This window comes from Nannobrachium achirus (genome assembly GCF_963921795.1).
Source record: "Nannobrachium achirus genome assembly, chromosome: 9".
Taxonomy (NCBI): Eukaryota; Metazoa; Chordata; class Actinopteri; order Myctophiformes; family Myctophidae; genus Nannobrachium; species Nannobrachium achirus.
In genome coordinates this window covers 44,435,012-44,457,172 of record NC_137818.1, presented here as the reverse complement: position 1 = coordinate 44,457,172, position 22,161 = coordinate 44,435,012, and the positions used below count along the sequence as shown (strand labels likewise).

Genomic DNA, 22,161 nt, shown 5'->3' with positions numbered 1-22,161 from the left:
CTTCAGTGTTAGTTTATGCAGGACACAAGAGTCTAGCCTCGCTCAGCTGTCAGTCAGCTCTTTTCCTATTCCTCAGTCACATATCTGCTGGTCATTACGTCACAAATGTCATACTCCAACCAAAACTCTCATTCAGTAGGGAAGGCTCCTTTAAATACGGCTCGCTTTCTCTAGGTTATCCGAAGCCTCGGATATGCGCTGCTAGCTGCCTCCTCCACCCCAGCCTCCACCTTTGATCAGTCTGGCTAAGCTCAAATACTTGTGATTACGTCTGTTGATTTAAGTGTGTCAATGTATTGCTATTGTTCTGCTATTGTATCCCTACGGGGGTCTTGCTTAGCGTTCCCTTATTTTGCTTAGCAAGCATGCATGTACAAAATTCAGGGAACATCTCCGAACACAGAGCCCTTTAACGCCAAGATTAAATGTATTTTTTAGATACTGGCTTCAAGACAGAATGAAAACATTTAATGTTCTCATTGCTGAGACAATTTCCCCCAGCATTTATTTCTTGGATTAATATGATTATGACTTAATCTGATATCATGATTATTATAATTTTTGTTTGGCTGAGCAATAATAATGGCATAATAATAACAACAACAACAACAATAATAATACCTTTATGCCAGTGATTCTCAAACTTTTTTATTTCAGGACCCCCATATCTCTGGGAGTTACAGACCAGTAAGGGTCCATTTGGAATGCTCTCAAGGAAACCTGAGAGTCCCTGGACTACTCTGAGCAACCTCCTCCAGTACCAGGAACAGGTTATTGGTGGACGGAACTGAATAGTGTAAAAACTAGAGCTGATGGTCTTCAAAGTGGTTGACGGGGCACCCTGGGGTGCCGCGGCGGCAGTCCAGGGGTGCCGTGAGATAATTTGATAATATTTGGAATTTATTTGGACACTTAAAAATATATTTAGTATCATTTTAAACTTGAAGTACAAACGTATTTTCAGTCAGTTCTAAGCAAAATGGCTACTATCTCAACAATTTCCTCGCAACATAATCGCTAAAATATGCCATAAATATGTAGGTGATGGGAGTGAAAATTATAAATATAATGTAGGGGTGCCTCCGGATGAAAACAATATTTATAGGGGTGCTCTGAGCCAAAAAAGTTTGGGAACCCCTGCCATAGTCTGATATTAGGTGGATATTCTGATAATGCAGTGCCTTGAGATGTTACTATAAAGTTTTAGTCCTCAAGTCCTCTGGGCCTCTGATGCTCCCTCTGTGCTCGATGGCAAAACTGTGACATTTATGGTAATGCTCCCAGTGGGAGAGGGTCAATTAGCATAGTGCTTGCTCACATGTCGTTAAACATGGCTATAGTTTTATGGCCACCTACATGGTCCATTAAGAAGCATTGACTCATTGACTTAATGAAATGGTAAATCACACGTGACTGTTTGGTAGCCTTGTGTGCCCATCGTGCCGTCCATAAAAATGACACATGCTGCAACACAATGTACTTCACAGGACAGGCCACTCGCGGAGAAAGCACAGCCTATGGTCAAGGACATAGTGCTGCTTAAATCAGCGAATCATGTTCAAAACAGTCTGTTAGAGGCAATGAAATGCTCTTTTTTAGGCCAGTGGTTCTCAAACTGTGGGTCGGGAACCCCAGGGGGGTCGCCAAATTATTTTGGGGGGTCCCCAGATGATTAACTTAATGTGCAACACCGTTTTGTCACTCAACAGTAAACAAACCAACATAAAGTTTATGTGTATAGAGTATAGACTATAAAATGACAAATTAAACATTGACCAAACTGTCAAATATTAGAGGCAGATATCGTGAAAATAATAGAACCGTGTTATACAAAATGTAATGCCTCAACTCTTAGTGCTCGTCAGGATGGGGGCCTGGGGGGTCCACAGTTGAAATATGATTATTTTGGGGGTCACAGCCTGAACAGGTTGAGAACCACTGTTTTAGGCTACTGTAAATGTTAACAGACCCAGCTGAGCTAAACACATTGTGTAAATGTGAAATTTACCTATTGACACAAACACGTGAAATGACCAAACTAACATTAGTTGGACATAACTGTCTTGCAAATGCAACCCATTATTTTCATGGAAATAACACTATTTTTTGGGGGGTGGGGACTTTAATGTATTTATTGATAGGGATAGACAGTAGGCTGACAGGAAGGACAGAATGGGGGCGAGAGATGCATGGGACTCGAACTCGCAACACGCTGTCAGGCTACGCCTACCGGTAGGTGTCTGGACTGCTGTGCCATGGCCCAGGCCCATGGAAATAATATTTAATACACATACAGTATACAGTACATATGACTGGAGCTGTAAATTAAAGTGATGTTGAACTCTGGTAGAACCTTGGGTTGAATGGCCACAGTACAGTACCTGGTTATGATATAAATCCAAGATCCAGATCATGCTGAAACTTTGCCCCAAAATGGAGATGACTCCATAGTTCTGATCATCATATCAGTCATAGTACTGATGTTAGATGACAGACTCCAGGATGGTCATATCCTTGGCCCAGAATGTGCATGGACCCTTGCTTATTTTTGCCTTCTTTTCCTACTGGCAGCGTTGGTGCAATGATATTAATGGTGATTTTAATGATTGATTGAGAATATAGAGAGAGAATTTCCTTCCAAGATAATAAAACATGAATATACCTTTAGTAATTTCATTTTCCTTCGAATACTGGTGAAATTGAGATGAAGCTAAACAAATTGCAAAGTGACTTTCTAATGACTTGAGTTTCTAGTGAGTGCACCCGCGTTTGATTAAAATAAAATAGGTCAGCACATGTCATTGTCATCATTAGACAGCATAAACATTCAAGTTTATTTCCTGTAGCAGTTTGTGTGGAACTGTGAATACCAATAGCTGACAGGACACACTTGGACCCCAAGCTGTTCCCTAGCAACGCAACTCCACTGACAAGATCTGAAGTGAAGTCGTGAGATGAAGGAATTCTATTGTGATTGTTGAATAAAACGGATATCAAAGTTCTTTTAAGTCTTCCTGTGACCCACTGTGCTGGAATGAATGTTCTAGAATCTAAAAATAACCCACCGGTGGATCATGTGCATAAAGTATGTCAACCTCCTGGATTGATATTATTCTGTCCTTAACACACAACTCACACAGCAGTGCACACCCCACATTTCAATTTGTACTACATGGCCGGGAAGATTTGGTGCACTTTATCTTGTGGGGAGGGGACTGAATCATATCCTTTATGCACAGGGTGACCTCTTATGCTGTACTCTGCATGTATATTATATCTGGTTACACAGATTGAAGAGTCTGACCTACATATGGAAAATAAACCGTAATTCAGCATACCGGTGGAATTTACCGCATTTCACCGCTGACAAAATATTAAAGTGGCACAAGGGCACAGACAGAGAATGTCGCTAGCATTGTGCGTAACAACATACCATAGCCTTTTTTTTATTATTTTTATTTTTATTTTCCATGAAATCCAGAATCGTACGAGTTTGGGTGGTTGTAATCAAGATTAAGGGTGAAATCCTTAAACCCTAAATACATAGCGAGGCTATGTTTTATCATTGTTTAAAAATTGACTGAAATGATTAGGTCTATATATATTATAACATGCCAGTCACATAATGTTTTCATTAGAGATATGTCTCTGATATCCCGCCGCTGCTCTCAGCAGAAGTCGTAACTGTGTCAAACTGTATTGATTTGATTGTAATTCAGAGCATGCACATAATACAATTAATATGGATCATGCACAGTTTCTTTTCTTGCAGAACACTTAAGTGTCCTGGAACTTCTGTGAGAGATGATTAACTATCATTATCTCAGCACTATTTTATTGACGGTTTAATCGCACGCACACATGCACATTATATCTACTGTATTATGTGTGTGTTGTGCAGATAGCTGCCTGGACATCTATGTTGATCTGTCAATATCTGCCAAACCAATAATGTTGTTGGAGCTATCATTAACATAGCATGTGCAGACAGAGATAAATAATACAAATGAACAACCTTTACACCTGATAATTCAGAAAGATGTTTAAAAAGAGTTAAAGAAAACGTTTCATTTTCATTGAACACAGTGGTCTGAACGACTGCAAGACATGTTGGGCTGCCACCAGCTTCAAGATGCTAATACATTTTGGCTGTAGCCTACTGTTAATGTGTGTCTCTCTACCAACACGTGTGTAGTAGGCTATTTTTGGAGCGGTGAAAGCGCTCCCAATGAACAGGTATGTCTGTGGGTGGGTGGGTGGCTGGGTGGCTGGGTGGCTGGCTGGCTGGCCGTGTCCGTAGCCTGGCAATACCTTGAGTGGCCACACACAAAACACTAGTTAAAGGAGGGGCGCTGTTTTGTGCAGGCCAGGCACACTCACCACTCACTCACAGGCACAGTTTACACTCACTCACTCACTCACATAGGGTACAGCTGCTCAAATTCACCGCTCCACTTCGAACCGAGGTTTGATTTTCTAGCTGTAAATAGCAAGTGTAAATTCTTGCTGGTTCACACGGGAGGTTAAGAGCAAGGAGAGCTGTCAGGACTCTCATTCTTTGAAAGGATGTCAATTCTCTGACACTGGCAACAATATACACATGCAAGATAAAGAATGGAAGGATGCTGTACAAAAGACAAGATGAAGACTAGACAGAGATACTATGAATACGTCAAAAGATTTAAAGACAGGGGGCGCAGATGGCCTAGTGGTAACGGTGCATACCACATAGCAACCTGACAGCGGTTTGGTTTGATTCCCGAGCCCTACGACCTTTGCTGTGTGTCAATCCCTGTCTCTCCGTCCCTGTTTCCTGTCATTCTAAAACTGTACTACTCAATAATGACAGAAAAGCCCCCCAAAAATATCTTTAGAAAAATAAATAGATTTAAAGTGTAGACTAAGTTAGGGGTTAAACAGAAGACAGTGTAACAGATTTCTTTGAAGTTGACTATTGTTTGTTGGGGACATAATAGTTTATGTTATTCATTCTGATGGCTAAAGCAAATTGAAACAGATTTTAGAGTCAGATTGCTATCATCATGGATACTTATGTAAAATGTATCAGCTTCAGTTCCCAATACCGGTACCAATTTTATCTGCCATTTCCTTTTGTTTCATCACCTCCAATTAGACTTGTCTGACTCTGTCCTGCATCCTGTATGCACCCTCTCTCCCGATTGGATGACATTGTTACCATGACCTGATTTTCTGTTTATTAAAGAGCTAGAGAGACAGGGAGGCCTATGATACTGAACTAATACTTTATAGCAATGATTACTATCAGAATATAGAGCTATTTAACAAATAAAATATACCGGTACACCTTTAAATATCTATTTGAACAGTATACCCTTTAGGGCAGTGGTTCTTAGGTTCCTTTAGGGGGGTCTAAATTGACAAGTAACTCTGACAGTACACAAAATGGACCCTAATGGGTCCATTTGGTTCCATTTGTACACTGTCAGAGTTAAGGGAAGACCTTGAAATGTAAAAGTACTGCTTTAGGGGATGGCAGGTAACTCCTTGGGCTATTGCCGTGGTAATGGAATTGCTCTCTCTGTTGGTTGTCTTGTGGATGCTTATCGGGGAGACAGCTTTTGTGGACTGATGCTGTTGTACTGTAGCAGTGTAATAGTATAGTAGTATACAACTTTGCCTTTGCAGTCATCTGCTCTAAGGGCTTTGGTCCGCAACAAGAGGTGCGTTCTTCACTGGCCATCAGCGTGTGTCCTTTGCAACCAGTGTGTCCCCGTCCTACCGTTTAAGCTACAGTCTCATTCATTCTAGTACCTAGGGGACGACCGCCAAAGTGACTAGGCCCTTGGCTTGAGGTCATGTTAAGTCGTAAAGGACATTGTTGCCTGCTGTTGCGGTGCGTAACTGATGTTTTTCCTACTCCTGTTGTTTATTAGAACGGTTTAAAAAATATAATTATCTTTATTTGCACTATAAGGTCTGGTCAAAGTGCTTTACCGGGTATACTTAAACTGAGCTTAGAGGGTGAGCATTCAATGTCTTGAGATTTGTTGTTTTAGTTTTTCTTGTATCCATTTTATATTTGTTTGCGTTTTGCGTATGTATGTCCTTGACCTGAAGCTCTCAGAGTGTTTGTCTATCCCTGTGTCCAGCCGACTGACTAGAAAGCCTGTAATAATCTGAGATATTGTGCTCCGGCCTTGTGTCCATTTATCTATAAATCCAGGATTCTCTGTGTGTCAGGGGTCTTCTAGGCTTCAAAATGGAGTGGCATACATAATGCTTCCAGTGCTGGGCAATGTACTGTACCGGTATATAGGATACTCAAGTAAAATAGTTAGGTATTCAACAGTACAAATGATGATAGTGCATTGCTGTATTTAGATTTAGAACATAAAAAAGTCAAAAAGAAAATCCGAAATATTCAGACATTTAAAAAAATAAATACTGTGAATATGCTTTTCACAATCATGCTTTGAGCTTTCAGAGCTTCTATTTTCACTATATTTGAAATAGGACTAAAGTGGTTAATTCTTAAGTTTGGGTCCCAAGAGTCTTTAAATTCTATTTGAAATGTAGAGGAGTGAAAGTGAAATACTCCAAAGTAATCAATCAGGTAAATGTGCCTTCATGCCACATCAGTCGTCAGGATCTGTTTGATACCTTTGAGGCTGGGTTACAAAATGTAATTTTAAAGCACCGCAGTCTAGTGGGAAAAACAGCGCTTACTGAATAATTTTCAACATGCGGCCTCCCCAGACACTCCATGGCAGCAACAGCAAAGATCTGTAAAACGTCATCCACTCCCAGTGGTAAAGGCTAGGCTACTCACCTGATTATCTGAGTTATTTTGGACAGATAGATATCCCACATGGAGGAACAGCTTCGGGCTTTGACTAAACTGGTGCAGCAACTACAAGCGGATAATAACAAAATGGCGGGTCTGTTAATACACAGACTGCAAGAATATTTGAACACAGCGAGGCCCATTGCTTTCTACAGACAATTTTGAAACCACTTTTTTCAGCGAGTTGAAATCTGCCATCTTTGAACTTCAGGTCCTGAAATGCTACCGGAATCTACTGCTCTAAGCTGCAAACGCAGTGAGGGTGGGACTTCACTCATTGGAACCAGTAAAAACCCTAGAAACTAACTAATTTACTAAACGCATATCATGATGATTTAAAAACTAGCCATTGAAAACATAAAGTGTTTATCAATACGTTTACTAAGGTAATAAAACCAGCTTAACGTCAGCCCAAAACCTCATATTGAGATTATATTATGTTATATTGCGACCGGGAGAACGTGAAAATAGCGACATCTGCTGGGCCATTAATAGGAACAGCATGCTGTAAGAAAACCCGGAAAGAAAGCAGGGGGTTTGCACCTTGGTTATGTGCCATCCTGCTACTGAAGGTTATGTTTATGAATCAATAGAAAGAAAATGTCCCATGTTTTCAGGTGAAATGTCATGAGACCATAAGAGTTTTCTTAAAGAAAAGGTAAAGAAAAACATATGGGACATATTTGAAAGCACTGACTGCCTGAGGTGGATCCACAGCACAGTAACATGCCTCTCTACCCTTCACATTGGAGTGGTGTACTCTTTTATACATAGCCTATGGCTCCTTCATGCCATTATTATTACTAACAATCTCATTTTCACTTCCTCTAAAACGTTAAACCACAGGGGCAGAGAGCTGATAACTGCAGTCACACACAGAAGGCATACAAGAATAATAGTAATAGTCTTAATTTAAGATAACAAGTATGGTGGTGGTGTATGGTATTAGGAAGCTTACAGTTTCAACAGTACATCCCCCTGAATCATCAATCAAAACTCCCTGAAATCCCTTCTGTCAACTTGAGATGTCTGTTGTGCCTTATATACAGTACTTGGTATTGTATATAATAGAGTCAGTCTATTTGACTGACTCTAATCTAGCCTGTAATACTACACCCCCCAGAACCGGCCCTGAATGGAAACTTTTTTAATAGAAACCATTGCTGTACTGGAAGTTGTTGTGCTGTTAGTGGTAATGGGGGACATTTCAGCAGAAACACTAACATGCACATTATCCTGCTGTATACTGTTGTTTACAAGGTGAAACTGAGTAGATAGCAGTTTTATACGGTTTGACTCCACACTCACACAAGATAATCAACACGAAAAGTAATGCACTATGCGGAGGAAAACCATTGAGGCGTAATTAGCCAGGGCATCATGCATTATTTCCTGATAACTGCGGTTAAATGTGGTTGCTTGCAGCCAGATTCACACACAATTTAACCTGACGTTACATGGCTAACGGATACTTAGCAGCAGGTTATTGTGATTTTCTACCACTTTTTCTAGTCACGTGTTCAAATACTGGATTGTGATTGGCTTAAAACAGTAGTAAATGAGGCCACAATAGCCGGAATGTGTGAAATGCCCGGATGTACATGCAAATGAGGCACATTTCCGAGATCAATACGCGATGAACGCATCCGGGGACTTCAGGAGGGAGTCGGAACCCATGGTCGGAACACCTTTCCCCCCACCAACAAATGACGGTCGCAGCCGTCCTATATTTACTAACGTGCGTACTATCGTCGCCGATTTATTTGGATCCAATGCAATCCGCCAACTTTAAAGCCCCTTTTCTCTGAACCTATGCCTTTCTGGAAGCGAACAGCCTCTATTTACGGCCGGAACGGTGCTTTTAACTGACGTTAGCTTAGCTGTAAGCTAGACATCTGTCTCAGCAGCGACCGAGTATTTCCCGGTGAATCTGTGCGCAAAGGTGGGGGCTTGGGAGTGTGCACCACTGACTATTGCGGATGATGATGAGGTTATAGTATAGCTTAGCTTTTATGTATTGAAAATGAGAGGCACTCTTGCCGATTTAGTAAGAGACTCGTCTCCAATTGCAAGATATTTAAAAGTTATTTGGGGCCATGATGATGATGATGATATCCTTTTCTTCCCACAACTAAGGATTTTATATTGTCTGTGTTATTGTTTACAACCACTGAACCACAATTATTCACGTGTGGCAAGATTCACTCGTTTTTAGTAGGCTATATAGTGTAGGCTTAGAAGAAGCCTTTTCAGAAGTTAATTTAATGTTTTCCATTTAATGATTTCCTTTATCCTCATCTAATCTTGCGCTAATGCACCGTATGCACGCTGTTTAAAGGCCGTGTAGGCTTTTCAGAAGTTAATTGAATGTTTTCCATTTGCGCTAATGCACGCAACTGTTTTCGCCAAGTTTATATTATTATTATTTTAGTTGTTTCTCATAAGCTCGCAACCCTCCTTGCTCATCGGCCCCCACCTTTGCGCACAGATTCACCGGGAAATACTCGGTCGCGTCTCAGCATGGAGTTGGCGCCATCTGGTGGTGAGTAGAAGATGTTGTTTGTGGCACTATTTGTTGTTATGGCGGAAGTTTTATAGGCAATAATGATTGTAACTTAAGATCCTTGCAAGTTACAACTATGTGTTTTCTTTCATGTATATGGGAAAAAGTGGTAGAAAAGCTATTTACCACTCGGGGTCGGACATTATGCTCTGATAATGTCCTGTGTTAGGGGGTTATCGGACTCGGCTTCGCCTCGTCCGATCACCCCCTAACACAGGACATTATCAGAGCATAATGTCCTCTCACTCGGGGTAAATTGCTTACATATAGTGGATTATATAGTGGAAAACAACAGCTTTTGTATCAAACGTTCGAACTGAAACATCCTGAAACAATCCTGATCTTGACTCTGAAATTGGGACAACGGGAAATTTGTGTTCAATCAAGTCACCTGCAATGTTCATTCTCTACCAAAAAAATGCGATAATCAAAATCCATTATCCTGGGCAGAATAAGCTCACAGCGCGTTGCAACGCGACGTGTTGTGAGCTTGTAGATCGGCAATTTATTGACAAAGATATTTGATAGTGAAAAAATCACACCCGTGTGAACTGAGCGGTGGAGGCTGTGTGTGTGTGTGTGTGTGTGTGTGTGTGTGTGTGTGTGTGTGTGTGTGTGTGTGTGTGTGTGTGTGTGCGTGCGTGCGTGCGTGCGTGCGTGCGTGCGTGCGTGCGTGCGTGCGTGCGTGCGTGCGTGCGTGCGTGCGTGCGTGCGTGCGTGCGTGCGTGCGTGTGCGTGCGCGTGTGTGCGTGCGTGCGTGCGTGTGAGTGAGTGAGTGAGTGAGTGTGAGTGTGCCTGGCCTGCACAACAGCGCCCCTCCCTTAACGTGGTCAGCAAAGGTATTGCCAGGTTACAGCCACATAGCCAGCCATGGACATGTCGAATCAGAGGAGCGGTCTTCCACCGCTCAAAAAGACTATCAAGTACGTATATTATAAGTACCTTTATACCAATTATAGAGGGTTTAAGTGGTACTAGATATGCAGCTCAGCAAATAAAAGGTGAATCGATCCCAGTGCATGACGGAGGACGATATCACGATAAATAAAATCTCCACGATACGATTATCTTGAGTGTTTTTTATCGCGACAAACGACAATATCGCTTATCGTCCCACCCCTACATGGGACCACAGATCTCTGGAATGTGCCTTACCTGGTGTGTCCCCGTATGGCTTTTGTGGTTTGACAGTCTCTCCCAAACTGATAGTGGGCTTGGTGGTGCTCTGCCTCTTGGGCTGAGGCGTGGTCACCACGGCAAACGTCCTTTGGAGGACCTTGGCGGTCGTAGTGGTGGTGGTGGCCACTGTGGTTGTGAAGGCCCTGGTGGACAGCGTGGCATTGGGGCCCGCTTTGCCGTCCTCGTCAACGCTCTCCTCCGTCCCTGTGGGCCCCCAGTCGATAAATCCGGACACGGTGGTCGTCCGGCCCTCCTGAGACTTGGTGTCAACGCTGTCCCACTTGAGCTGCCTCCTCGCCCGCAGCAGCAACCTCACCGCCTCCGCCTTGCTCCGGCTCAGGACGGGCGCCGGAGGCAAAAACCTCACCGCCTCCGCCTTGCTCCGGCTCAGGACGGGCGCCGGAGGCAGCGCCGCTACCGAGTCCCCGGGTGCCTCCGCGTGAGAACGTCCCAACTGGCACTCTTTACACACCGTCTGCCCTTTATGTGATGCTGGCTTCCTATGCTTTGGACCCCGGAGCTTGGCCCCCAGCCCTGTTCTGCTGTCCGGGGGCAGAGGGATGGGGTTGAGGAGCCGCCGCGCCAGTGGGCTCACAGTCCTCCAGTGGAGGATGCTGGGGGTGTCCCAGAGGGGCTGCCAGCGTGGCCGGGAACGAGGCGCCGGCTTAGGCGTGAGCTTGATCCCCAGGCCCTGGCTGAGGGGGCTGCACAGGGAGAAGTCCAGGGTCAGGTGCGTCATGGCGAGGAGAATCCACACCCGGGGACCCACGGGGCTCCCTGACTTCAGAGCAGACATCGGACTGGAGAGAAGGGAAGAGGGGGGGAGGGTGAGAGTAACATATTATTTTAGTTTCTGTAGGTCACATATAAAACCAGGGGTGGAAAAAGTGCTCAAATATTGAAGTATCAATACTGCAATGTAGAAATACTCTGTAAGGCTGCCCTCACACCAAAGTACCTATGAGAGTGGAATCCGCGTTCCACCAATGCATTTCAATGAGAGTGAAGTGGTGTCATACCAGCAGAGGATTTCGGCAAAAAACGCTCCCTTATCATTGAAATGCATTGGCGGAACGCGGATTCCTCTCTCATAGGTTTGGTGTGAGGGCACCCTTAGTCTGCACCCACACCAAAGTACCTATGAGGGTGGATTCCCCATTCCGCCAATGCATTTCAATGAGAGCAAAAAACGCTCCATTCTCATTGAAACACATTGGCGGAATGGGGAATCCACTCTCAGAGGTGCTTCGGTGTGGGATCAGCCTTAGTCTGGAATTAAACATTTACTTGAGTAAAAGTACAAAAGTATTGGTGTGAAAATGTACTTAAAGTACCAAAAGTAAAAGTACTCATTGTGCAGAAGGTCCCATTTCACAAGTACAAAATGTATATAAAGCTTTTTGAAAATAGCCGATCTACAAGCTCACAATGTGTCGCATCACGACGAATTGAGCTTGTAGATCTGCTGAAATATACAGTATATAAGGCTGAAGTGGATGGTGTGTTTTGTAATAATAATCAAAATCTACAAAGTAACTAGTAACTAAAGTTTTCATGTAATTGTAGTGGAGTAAAAGTACAATATTTTCCTCTGAGGTGTAGTGAAGTAGAAGTAAAAGTACTGAAAATTGGAAATACTCCAGTAAAGTAAAAGTACCTTAAAATTATACTTAAAGGAGTAGTTCACCTCCAAAATGACTTTTTTTCTATTGATTAGTCATGCCATGGAGGGTAGAGTTCAATAATATTTTTTGGTTTTTGTCACATTCCTAAGACAAAAATTGTATTCGAGTAAATTTACCCCCATTGATTCCGGATGGTGACCCGTTTCGAAACGGGTCACCATCCGGAATGAATGGGGGTAAATTTATTGTTATCACATTTTTGTCTTGGGAATGTGACAAAAAACAAAAAAAAATATTGAACTTTAGTCTCCATGGCGTGACTAATCAATAGAAAAAAAGTCATTTTGGGGGTGAACTACTCCTTTGAGTACAGTACAGTAAATGAACTTAGTTACTTTACACCACTGCATTAAACCATACAAGCTGTGCTTTCTCTTACTTCCTATCTGCCATGCAGACTCACATCTCATCATCGTTCTATATGCCGTCGAGTGAACTTCAATAATAACTAGTTTTGGTAGAGGGCCTCTTGAATAGTAAAGGTCAGATGCAAAGTAAACTGTGTAAAACATTTATGGGAAGATAATGACTCTGCCCTCTCTTGCTCCCTGCCATCAAATGCAATGAGAATTTATCCTTGATTTTACAGATTCAAATCCATCCAGGGGATGATTAACAGGGAGTCAAGGTCAGGCCTGGTTTAACTGATGATCATGTTCAACGTTATCTGTCATAGATACAGTCACGATTCCTAAAGGTCTATTCAATTATGCAGCGCGGGTATCGGGAGCAGGGGCGTCACAAGGGGGGGGGGGGGGAGTGGGACTGAGTTACTAGGGCCCAAGGTGGAGGGGCCTTTTATACTTTAACTATTGAAAAATAGCAGATATACGCGCTGCAAGCTTGTAGATCTGCTATTTTTGAAAAGACGTGGAAAAAATGTGTGCAAAAAATGTATTTTTTAAGCGAACATTTGTAACTCAAATTTTGCTTCTGGGGGGTCCCTGGAACAAAATATTTTGAGATGGGGGTCTGTGGCCAAATACATATCATTTTGGGGGTCCTTCACATGAAAAGGTTTGAGCACCACTGACATAGAAACAAGTTTTTCATAAAACCTTAGAACCTTAGACTTTGCACATGCACATTTTCAAGATTTTTCAAAAATAGCAGATCTACGAGCTTGTGAGCTTGTATATCTGCTATTTTTCAATCGTAAAGCACAAAATAATGCATAATAATGCGTTGGGGGGCCCGCAGTGAATCCTTGTACCCAGGGCCCAGAATTTGGTGTGACACCCCTGATCGGGAGGGTACAATATCACGTAATGCCGGGACTAGACAGAGCATGACACAAATTATGATGCAAAGCTCTACGTCCACACAGCTATTTGCATGAATGAACCAAACACCTCCCAAAATTACTTGCTCGTCAAAGGGACGTCAAGGTGATATCCAGGCTGGGTCTCGACGGTAGATTGATTTTGTTTTACGGACAACCTTCATTGGCCCCTAGGACAAAGCTGTGCTATTGATTCCTGAGGGAGCAACCTCATCATTGTGGTATCTCTCATCTTTATTGTCCTTGGCCAATTCAAATTGACACTGAGGACTTATTTGGGAGGCATTGCTGGTAGGAAAAAAAGTGTTGTAGGATGTGTCAGATCAGATGTAAATGGTTCACTGGTTCACCTAATGAGCAGTCACGACAACAGTTTCACAACTTTAACTTAACAACTTTCCAAGGGGGCAGCAGTGGCTCAGGAGGTAGAGAAGCTGTCTTGGAATCCTATATGTTCAAGTTCAATCCCAGCCTCCTCCTGGCTGTGTCTGTTCAAGTGTATTATCCCATTTAGACCTAAGGACCAGTTTTCTGAAAAACGTATGTTTCTATATCAGTGGTTCTCAAACAAGGACCCATTATATGTATTTGGCCACAGACCCCATCTCAAAATATATTGTTCCAGGGACCCCCCAGAAGCAGAGATTTGAGCAAAAATAGCAGATCTACAAGCTCGCAGATCTACAAGCTCACAGATCTACAAGCTCTACAGCACTGTGAGCTTGTAGAATAGCCAAAGTATAAAATAATGGTTAAAGTGGTTCACATCTAACGTGACACAGATGCGTGTCACGTTGCCCCGTTGAACGGGAGCAGTCTAGTTTGTGTAGGAAAGATTTGAGTGACTTTGAAAGAACTTTCTCCCAAGGTAAGATTAAGACATCATGCTTTATATAAACCCTATTATATTAAGCCTAAACGGTTCTGCCGCTGTGTAGAACTGTTTTTAACATTTTTTTTTACTTTAAAAATGAATCATTTCTCATGAAAAACCAGCAGCAAAAACCGAGGGGGGCCCATGTGGAGGTGTGTGTGAGGGTGGGGTGGGGTGTGTGGGGGGGGGGGGGTGTCTTGCATAGATTCCTCAGCCGTAGATGTGTGTGAATGGATTAGGGATGGACATCGGTATCGGCCAATATCAGAAATCGGCAGGTATCATATCAAACCGGCCAAATCGGTGATCGGCAGGTCACTGACATAAATATGCCAAAATCGGCCAATTGTATCTCTTGCACTGCACAGCATGATGCTCGGTCCTGTGACGTAAACATTAGCAAGTAGCAGCCAGTCTACTTAGTGGCACCCTACAGAATACAGATGGTGCCGATTACCTTTGCAATGTAAGGATATATTCCATAATCCTGTGTCAATGTCGTCTCCAAAAAGAAGGGGGGGAAAAAGCATGCGTCACCTGCTTTCCTCCTGCCTAGTCCAGACGGTCATATTAGACTGGATATTGTCTGTGATTTTGGATATTGTACTATTGTGATTGATTTGGCATTAGTGTTCTTCTAGCTTATTGGTACTCAAATTGAAGTATGTCTTGTAGGCCTACTTGGCCTGAAACAAAAGGGTATTGGAGCAACCCTATTTCCTAGTTCTTAGCTAAAGAAATCGGTATCGGAAAAATCGGTTTTGGCAGGTCAGACCTTCATAAAACCGGTGGATCGGTATCGGCCAAGAATTTTGCAATCGGTCCATCTCTAGAATGGATGTGAATGGATGAATGTAATGCACATGGTAAAGCACTTTGGAGTCGCTACATGAATGCCCTAGTTACACATTTCCTAACTACAGCAGTATTGCCAGGTGTTTCCTGGCATGGGGCGGCAGTGGCTCAGGGGTAGAGATGCCGTCTTAGCACAGGGAGGGTTCCCGAAGGGTTCCCAGTTCGATCCCGGGCTCCCCCAGAGTTAGAGTTGAAGAGTCCTTGAGGAAGACTCAGAACCCCTAGTTGCTCCCGGTTAGCAGGTTAGTGCCTTGCATGGTTTCCTCCGCCATCGGTGCATGAATGTGTGTGTGAATGGGTGAATGTAATGCACGAGGGACCTCTGTAAAGCGCATTGGATGAAGGCGCTATATATATTTACCATTTCTATTTATTGTTAAATTAAAAAATACATATAAAAATAAATCTATATCACCATGTCCATCACATTAAAACAAAAATAGCAAGGAGGAGAACGGCACTTTTTTTTCCCTCTTTTATTCTCTTTTTCTTATTTTGTCATAGACAGAAGCCCATCAATTATACTAAAGTACTAGTAGCAGAGTACTTTCTGATGCAGGAGCCTAATATCTCCTTTGGCAAGAGGGATTCCCCTTTGCATGAGCGGTACATGTTTGGTTTCCCATATGGGACACCTGGGTTGAATCGAGATGGTGGTTACACACAAGTAACCACAATATACCATATAAAGCAAGGAATGTTCACATTACAGTACTTCAGAAAAGTTGGTTCCTACTGTATTATCATTGTGATTTTTTTCCCTGTTGAAAAAGCAGTTCATCTAAGCTTGGTTTTTGGTAGTGTCATGAATTATGTGTATTGGCACGTGACACATGGTCAAGACCGAATCCAACATTCTATCTTTGATCAAGTGTTTAGAAAAACATAAATGTTAGCGTTTTTAGTGAAATTCTCAATCCTATGAATTCCACACATACAGCCACAGCTCCAGTCAAGTAGGACTGTAAGATCAGCATTCCTGTCAATCTGTTCAGTCAGCATTTTAGTTCAGCCCACCACCACTCCACTGCAGTTGGAATCTCATTTGACTCACATTTGATGATCGTCAGGAGGGACCGATAAACCAGTAAATAATGCTAATTTAAGATGGCACTTTGATTGAGCTATAAATGGTGATTGATGGAGTCATAATGGAGAACTGACAAGGTCAGAGACGTATTGACAGTTAAAAGTGTAGGTAATAATTTGTCCTATAAGTGCCTTTGGTCCTGTTTCAAACGGAGTTGTGGGAAGTTTCCCAGTGCAGTAGGTTACACTAGAGGTGATTAGAGTTTCACTCTCAACACCAAATTAATGCCATTTTCGATAAGGATGAAGTGGCCGTTACCCATCATGAATAATATGGACAGGAGCACAGCGATAAGGGGGTGACACCTTCGCCCCGGCAGAAAAGTGCAGTGGAATGTCTAATGACTGTTAGTTCGCCTCAACACTGCTGGAGTGATGTGTGGCCAAAGCAAAAACAGGGAAGATTTTCAAAGTGACAGCAAAACAAAACTAAACTAAAACAAATCTTAACTTAGATTGTAGATCTGTTCTTCTCGGCAAGTGACAAGATTGTGTGTTGGCATATGAATTGCGATGGACTTAGGGGTGGGCGATATGGAAAAATACAATATCACAATATTTTCCCAAGCTGTATCACGATACACGATTTTATCACGATTCCTTTTCACGTTGGTTTTGATGGCTATTTTTCAAGTTACTTGACAAAAACTAGACTCTCTGGGTTCCTTTTGGGAGGTCTAAATTGAACTTTACAAGTATGCAACTCTGACAGTATACAAATGAAACCAAATGGACCCGTTCATTTGTATACTGTCAGAGTTAAGTGGAGACCTTGACATTTTAAAGTTTGAGAACTACTGATTTAGACCAAAATGCAGGTTTAAATTGAATTCTGCAATGAATCTCTGTATTAACGATTAAACAGGCTCCCTTGTATCACGATATATACGATATCTCTGAAAAGGCATATCGTGGAGACATTGTATCGTCTCCACGATAATTATCACCATATCGCCCACCCCTAGATGGACTCTTCCAACACCGATTTTGGGGTGAAAGCTTAGACAATATTTGAGGATATAGGATATGCCCATTATCCTCTCATCATGGGAGAGAGTTACTCATGTTCACAAGGTCTGCCTGATAATGGCAAAATCTGTGATAATTGGAAAAACCTTTCTTTTTAAGGGTCGATTTTCCAGTTAATTATCAAACAGTGTACTTGTTAGAGGCATGTAAGAGATTACAAGCAAAGCATCAAGAACAGAACGATGTACTGTAACTCCACTGAGAACAGGGCTGGGGCACTTTGGTTGCAGTGATTACAGTATGCATACACCAACGCCACAGCTACAGACAACATTGTGGGCTCAAATCGGAAGGAGAAAATAATTAACAAAATAAATAATTTATTATATAAGCGCTATTAGACAGTGACACTGAAATGCAGCAGTGCAGAGTTCAAACAGCACTTTACCGCTGCAACCCTGAACTTTTGTTTTAATGAGTAAAATGTTATTTTAACCAATTTATGTTAGCACATCTTCAAGAGGTTGGAGGTGGTCTTCCACTGAGAACTTTAGACCCTGATGTTGGGTAGGACACCCACTGGCTTACAAATAGTACCGCCTGGAGCTCCAGGGGAGCAAGATTTAGTCTTGGAAATGCGGTAGAAGTATGGTTTCCCAAGTGGAAGACCTGGGTTCAAATTGAAGCGTACGTATTGCAACGCCCACTGCTCTACATTGGTTTAAATGCAGATAACACATTTCACGGTATTAGTGACAAATACCACAAAGGAGTGTGGATTATGTTGTTATTATTATCCTCTGACATTACATTTAAACATATCTTATAGACTGCACAGAAATCTTGCTTTCATTCTGTCCTTTGAATGTATATTGCGACATGCCGCCGTCACCATAGACAGGTATGTCTGTAGGTTAACAGCATAGGTGGCTAAAAATAACACATGAAGGGAAACCCCTTGTCATAATGCGACGTGTCCTGACGCTGAGCCAGCGCTGACCTTCAAGCCTGACGCTAAAACCCTACCACGTTCCTCCAGCCCCTGTGAAATTACCATAAAACATTGTGATGGTAGATTGAATAGGCCCCGTGGGGGGAGACAATCTTATATTTTTGGGTGCAGTCGCATTGATCTTAATACAAGGAAGAGAAGGGAGAAATGCAATTACCCCAAAAGGGGAGCTGGAGTGAAGCGCAGCCATACTGTATGCACATCTTTACCGCGCTGGAAAAAGCATAAGTTAATTGTAAACGATATGCATTATTCAGGCAGTTTGCAAAGTTGCGGCAGGCGACTGTCTAGTCTACATCTTAATATGCCAGGCCCATTCCACAGCTGAAGTCACACAGGGAATGAAATTACTTTGTGAGTCTATGGAGTGACCCATTAATTAGTGTGTCCGTTGCCCTGGAGTGCCTGGTTTTGAAGGTCAGGTAAAGACCTCCATGAATGGTAAATTTAATAGGGGTTTGAGGGATTACAGATAGATATCGTCGTTGTCGGGTGAAAACCTTGTATGTCCAAAACCGTTCGTTTTGCATTTTTAAAATGATTTAAACTAGTGAAAACAGCCGATCTACAAGCACACAAGGCCTCGCGGTGCGAGGCGTTGTGTGCTTGTAGATCGGATGTTTTCACTACTTTTGTGCGACGGCCTTGTACGATGAAGCAGGGCTTTACTTTGCGAAAGAACATACAAATTTGAAACTTGGAGATACGAGGTTTCCACCCGACAGCGACGATATGTAGGCTACCTGCTCTTTTGCCAGGCACACACATACAGTACATAATGTACACAATACAATCCTCAACAAAAAGAGACCGTTTAATTCTCAAAACTCCCGCAAAAGGTGTAATGTAATACAGCTCTAACTGTCGCCAAGCAAGTAAGATCCCGGTGCTTCGATGTGCTATTTGCACCTATTTAAATTACACAATATGCATACATACATTTTGTCACCAATTGTACCCCTTTCTATGCAAAGGAGCCCTGTTAAAAAATAATAATCAAATTCATAAACACCCACTCTAATAGCTACATGTAGTTAGAGTCAACGTTACCAGTGAGATTCCCTAAATCGGGAGATAAGCTACCGTCAGGTCGCATACACAAACTTTGGAAGACAATGGTAGCCAATCAGGAGGGAATATGGGAAATGGAACAGATCCATGTTGATGACATGAATGTAGAGATACTGTGTACCGCTTTGCGTGATTTTAGGGCAAAATCTGTAGGAGCAGTGTCCACAAATGTGTTTTTCAAAAATCGGCCAGATGGTGGCGCAGATGGGACAGATGCATTTTGATGACATGACTGTAGAGATACTGTGTAACGGTTTGCGTGATTTTAGGGCAAAATCTGTAGGAGCAGTGTCCAAAAATGTGTCTTGCAAGAATGGGCCTCATGGTGGCGCTAGAAGAGGGCCATATGAGAAATGAGCAGGGTTGCGGTTTGGCAGCCAAGGAGTGTGTGTGCAAAGTTTGGCATGGATCGGGGCAACGTTGGCGGAGATATGAGTTGGGGAAAAAGTGTGACATGTGACGTGACTGACAGACAGACTGACTGACGGACAGACCGGCGTTGGAGGTTTTGATAGTAACTGCGACCTGACGGTCGCAATTACACCAAACTCTCCAGTGAACATGGCAGCAGTGATTGTTGATTTGTTGCCAGGCGAAGGCATCTTCATGTCAGGCAAGCTCGTGAACGGATATTTCAACCCTTTAGTCGTAGTACAGGGGTGTAATTTTTGTTCATGGTACTTTGAGCATGTGTGCATGCTCCATATGTTGAAAAGCATGAATGCTGTCATACTGTAGTATTTGGTCATAAGACAAAAACATGATTGGTAACATTTAGGGTTAAACAGGAATGTGTTTACTATATTGTCACTGTCAGGGGAAGTCCAGAAGCATATTGAAAAAAATAAGAACATGCATAATTCTTTGTCACAAAGCTCCTTCTAATACTTTTCATTGGTTAAATATTACTAGCCCTTACCCGTTCAAAGATATGAGCTCCGAAATGATGTGCAGTGGGTGGGTTATGGGATGTGCACTGTGCACACAGTATATGAGGGATCGAAAGTAACTTTAACTGGTGCTTGCATGATAATATGTAGGAGCATCAATGTAAGAAATACCCGTTTCGTTTAATGGCTACAGAGATACTGTGTACCGATCTGCATGATTTTTGGACAAAATCTGTAACAGGGCCAGACAACCGACCCCCCCCCCCCCCCCCCCCCCCCCCCCGCCCGCCTGCACACACACACACACACACACACACACACACACACACACACACACACACACACACACACACACACACACACACACACAGAGCTGGTTAAACATGTTGCCTCATGCTAGATACAGAATAGATATGCCTCAAGCTAGATGCAGAATAGATATAGGTACACCATAAAAAATGCTAATATACAGCATTATGATTTGTGAAAGTGACAAACGGGCTTCACAGTTATGTCAGGTGTGTTCATATGCTTATGGTGATGCGATTTCAGATCAATTGCTCCAGCCACTGAGGAGAAACGCTGTGACAGACACTAAGACAGACAGACACTCACTCAGACATTCCGAAAATTATATGTTTGATGGAAACCAAACCACAGACAAACGTAACCAGTTTCAAATGTTTTAAATAACAGATCAACAAGCTCACAATATTGCAATTGTAATATTATAAATAGGCTATTCATGCATGACACTCTTGTACAACAAAGTAGTGAATTAATTTACTGGGGGGACAAGATGTCTGCCCGACAGTGACGATATGATGATTTGCTTTTCATACTTTGTCTTAATGTGGGTACAGGAGCTTTCTGCCTGCAGTGACAAGCATCCAAAGGCCTTTCAGCACGCCTACGATACTCCAATTTCCAGGCATAACCCAATTGAAAGAAACGTTTGAGCACAGTCCTCTGCTCAACCAGTGGGCTTCAGTATGGCAGGGTAGGCCATGCAAAATATTATATTCAAACAAAAGAGCATCAATATGCTTACGGTTAAGTCCATTGTCTCTCATAATATTAACTGTTTTTATTACCACTGGCTTTGTCCATTTTCAGGCTTTTTCTAGGCCGAGATAACAACTTGACTGCAAAACTTTATGGGCATGTTTACGCCGGCAAGACGGCATATGAAATGGACCTTGGGATGGAGCCAGTACAAGTGATGTACAATGCATGGTGCTATCAGCGGCCACGATCCATTCTTTGTGAATTTGCCCCATAGTGTCTAAGAAATGAACACTCCCGATTTTACTGCACAACCATTCTTTGCATACAGTGTTTACTGTTCTCCCATTATGATCCTTGTACCTATTGATCCAGCAACTGATTCCTGCCAATTTCAGTGACATTGGATACCAAGACATAGAGACATATAGTACAATAGGAGTATGTGACAGTTTTCCCCAAATTCCATTACGTAAACGCTATTTTTATTTTTCAGTATGCCTTTTACAGCACTAACGATTTTAAGAAATTTCGACCCGATGTCTCTATCAAGGGCAAGTCATAAAAGGAAATCTAAATCAAAATCTAAAATCTACAACGCATTGCCATCATGTGACGTGTTGTGACAGTCTATTTTCACAATTTATCATAGGATGTAGCTTGGGGGTTAAGTGTTTAAATGTGTTGTACAGTAGTGGTATTTGGATTACATTTAGGGATAAATTCCAACATGATACAGAAACATCGAGGAATGTTCATCAAGCTTGATTTTCATCCCTCTGGTGCCAGTCGACCAGCGCTATATTCAGCAAATCTACTTCCAATTTATGTTGCAGCTTGCTGCAAATGCCAGTGTCAGGA

At 42.4% G+C, this 22,161-nt stretch overlaps 1 protein-coding gene across 1 annotated transcript in view; it reads right to left on the bottom strand.

Moving 5' to 3' along the window:
- ajap1 (adherens junctions associated protein 1) overlaps positions 1-22,161 on the bottom strand; it is a gene marked incomplete at both ends in the record, with an annotated part of 65,383 nt that overhangs the window by 15,308 nt on the left and 27,914 nt on the right. The window contains one exon of the mRNA XM_080733599.1: positions 10,545-11,368. Coding sequence (XP_080589725.1) covers positions 10,545-11,368 — 824 coding nt within the window. The remainder of the gene's footprint in view (positions 1-10,544; positions 11,369-22,161) is intronic.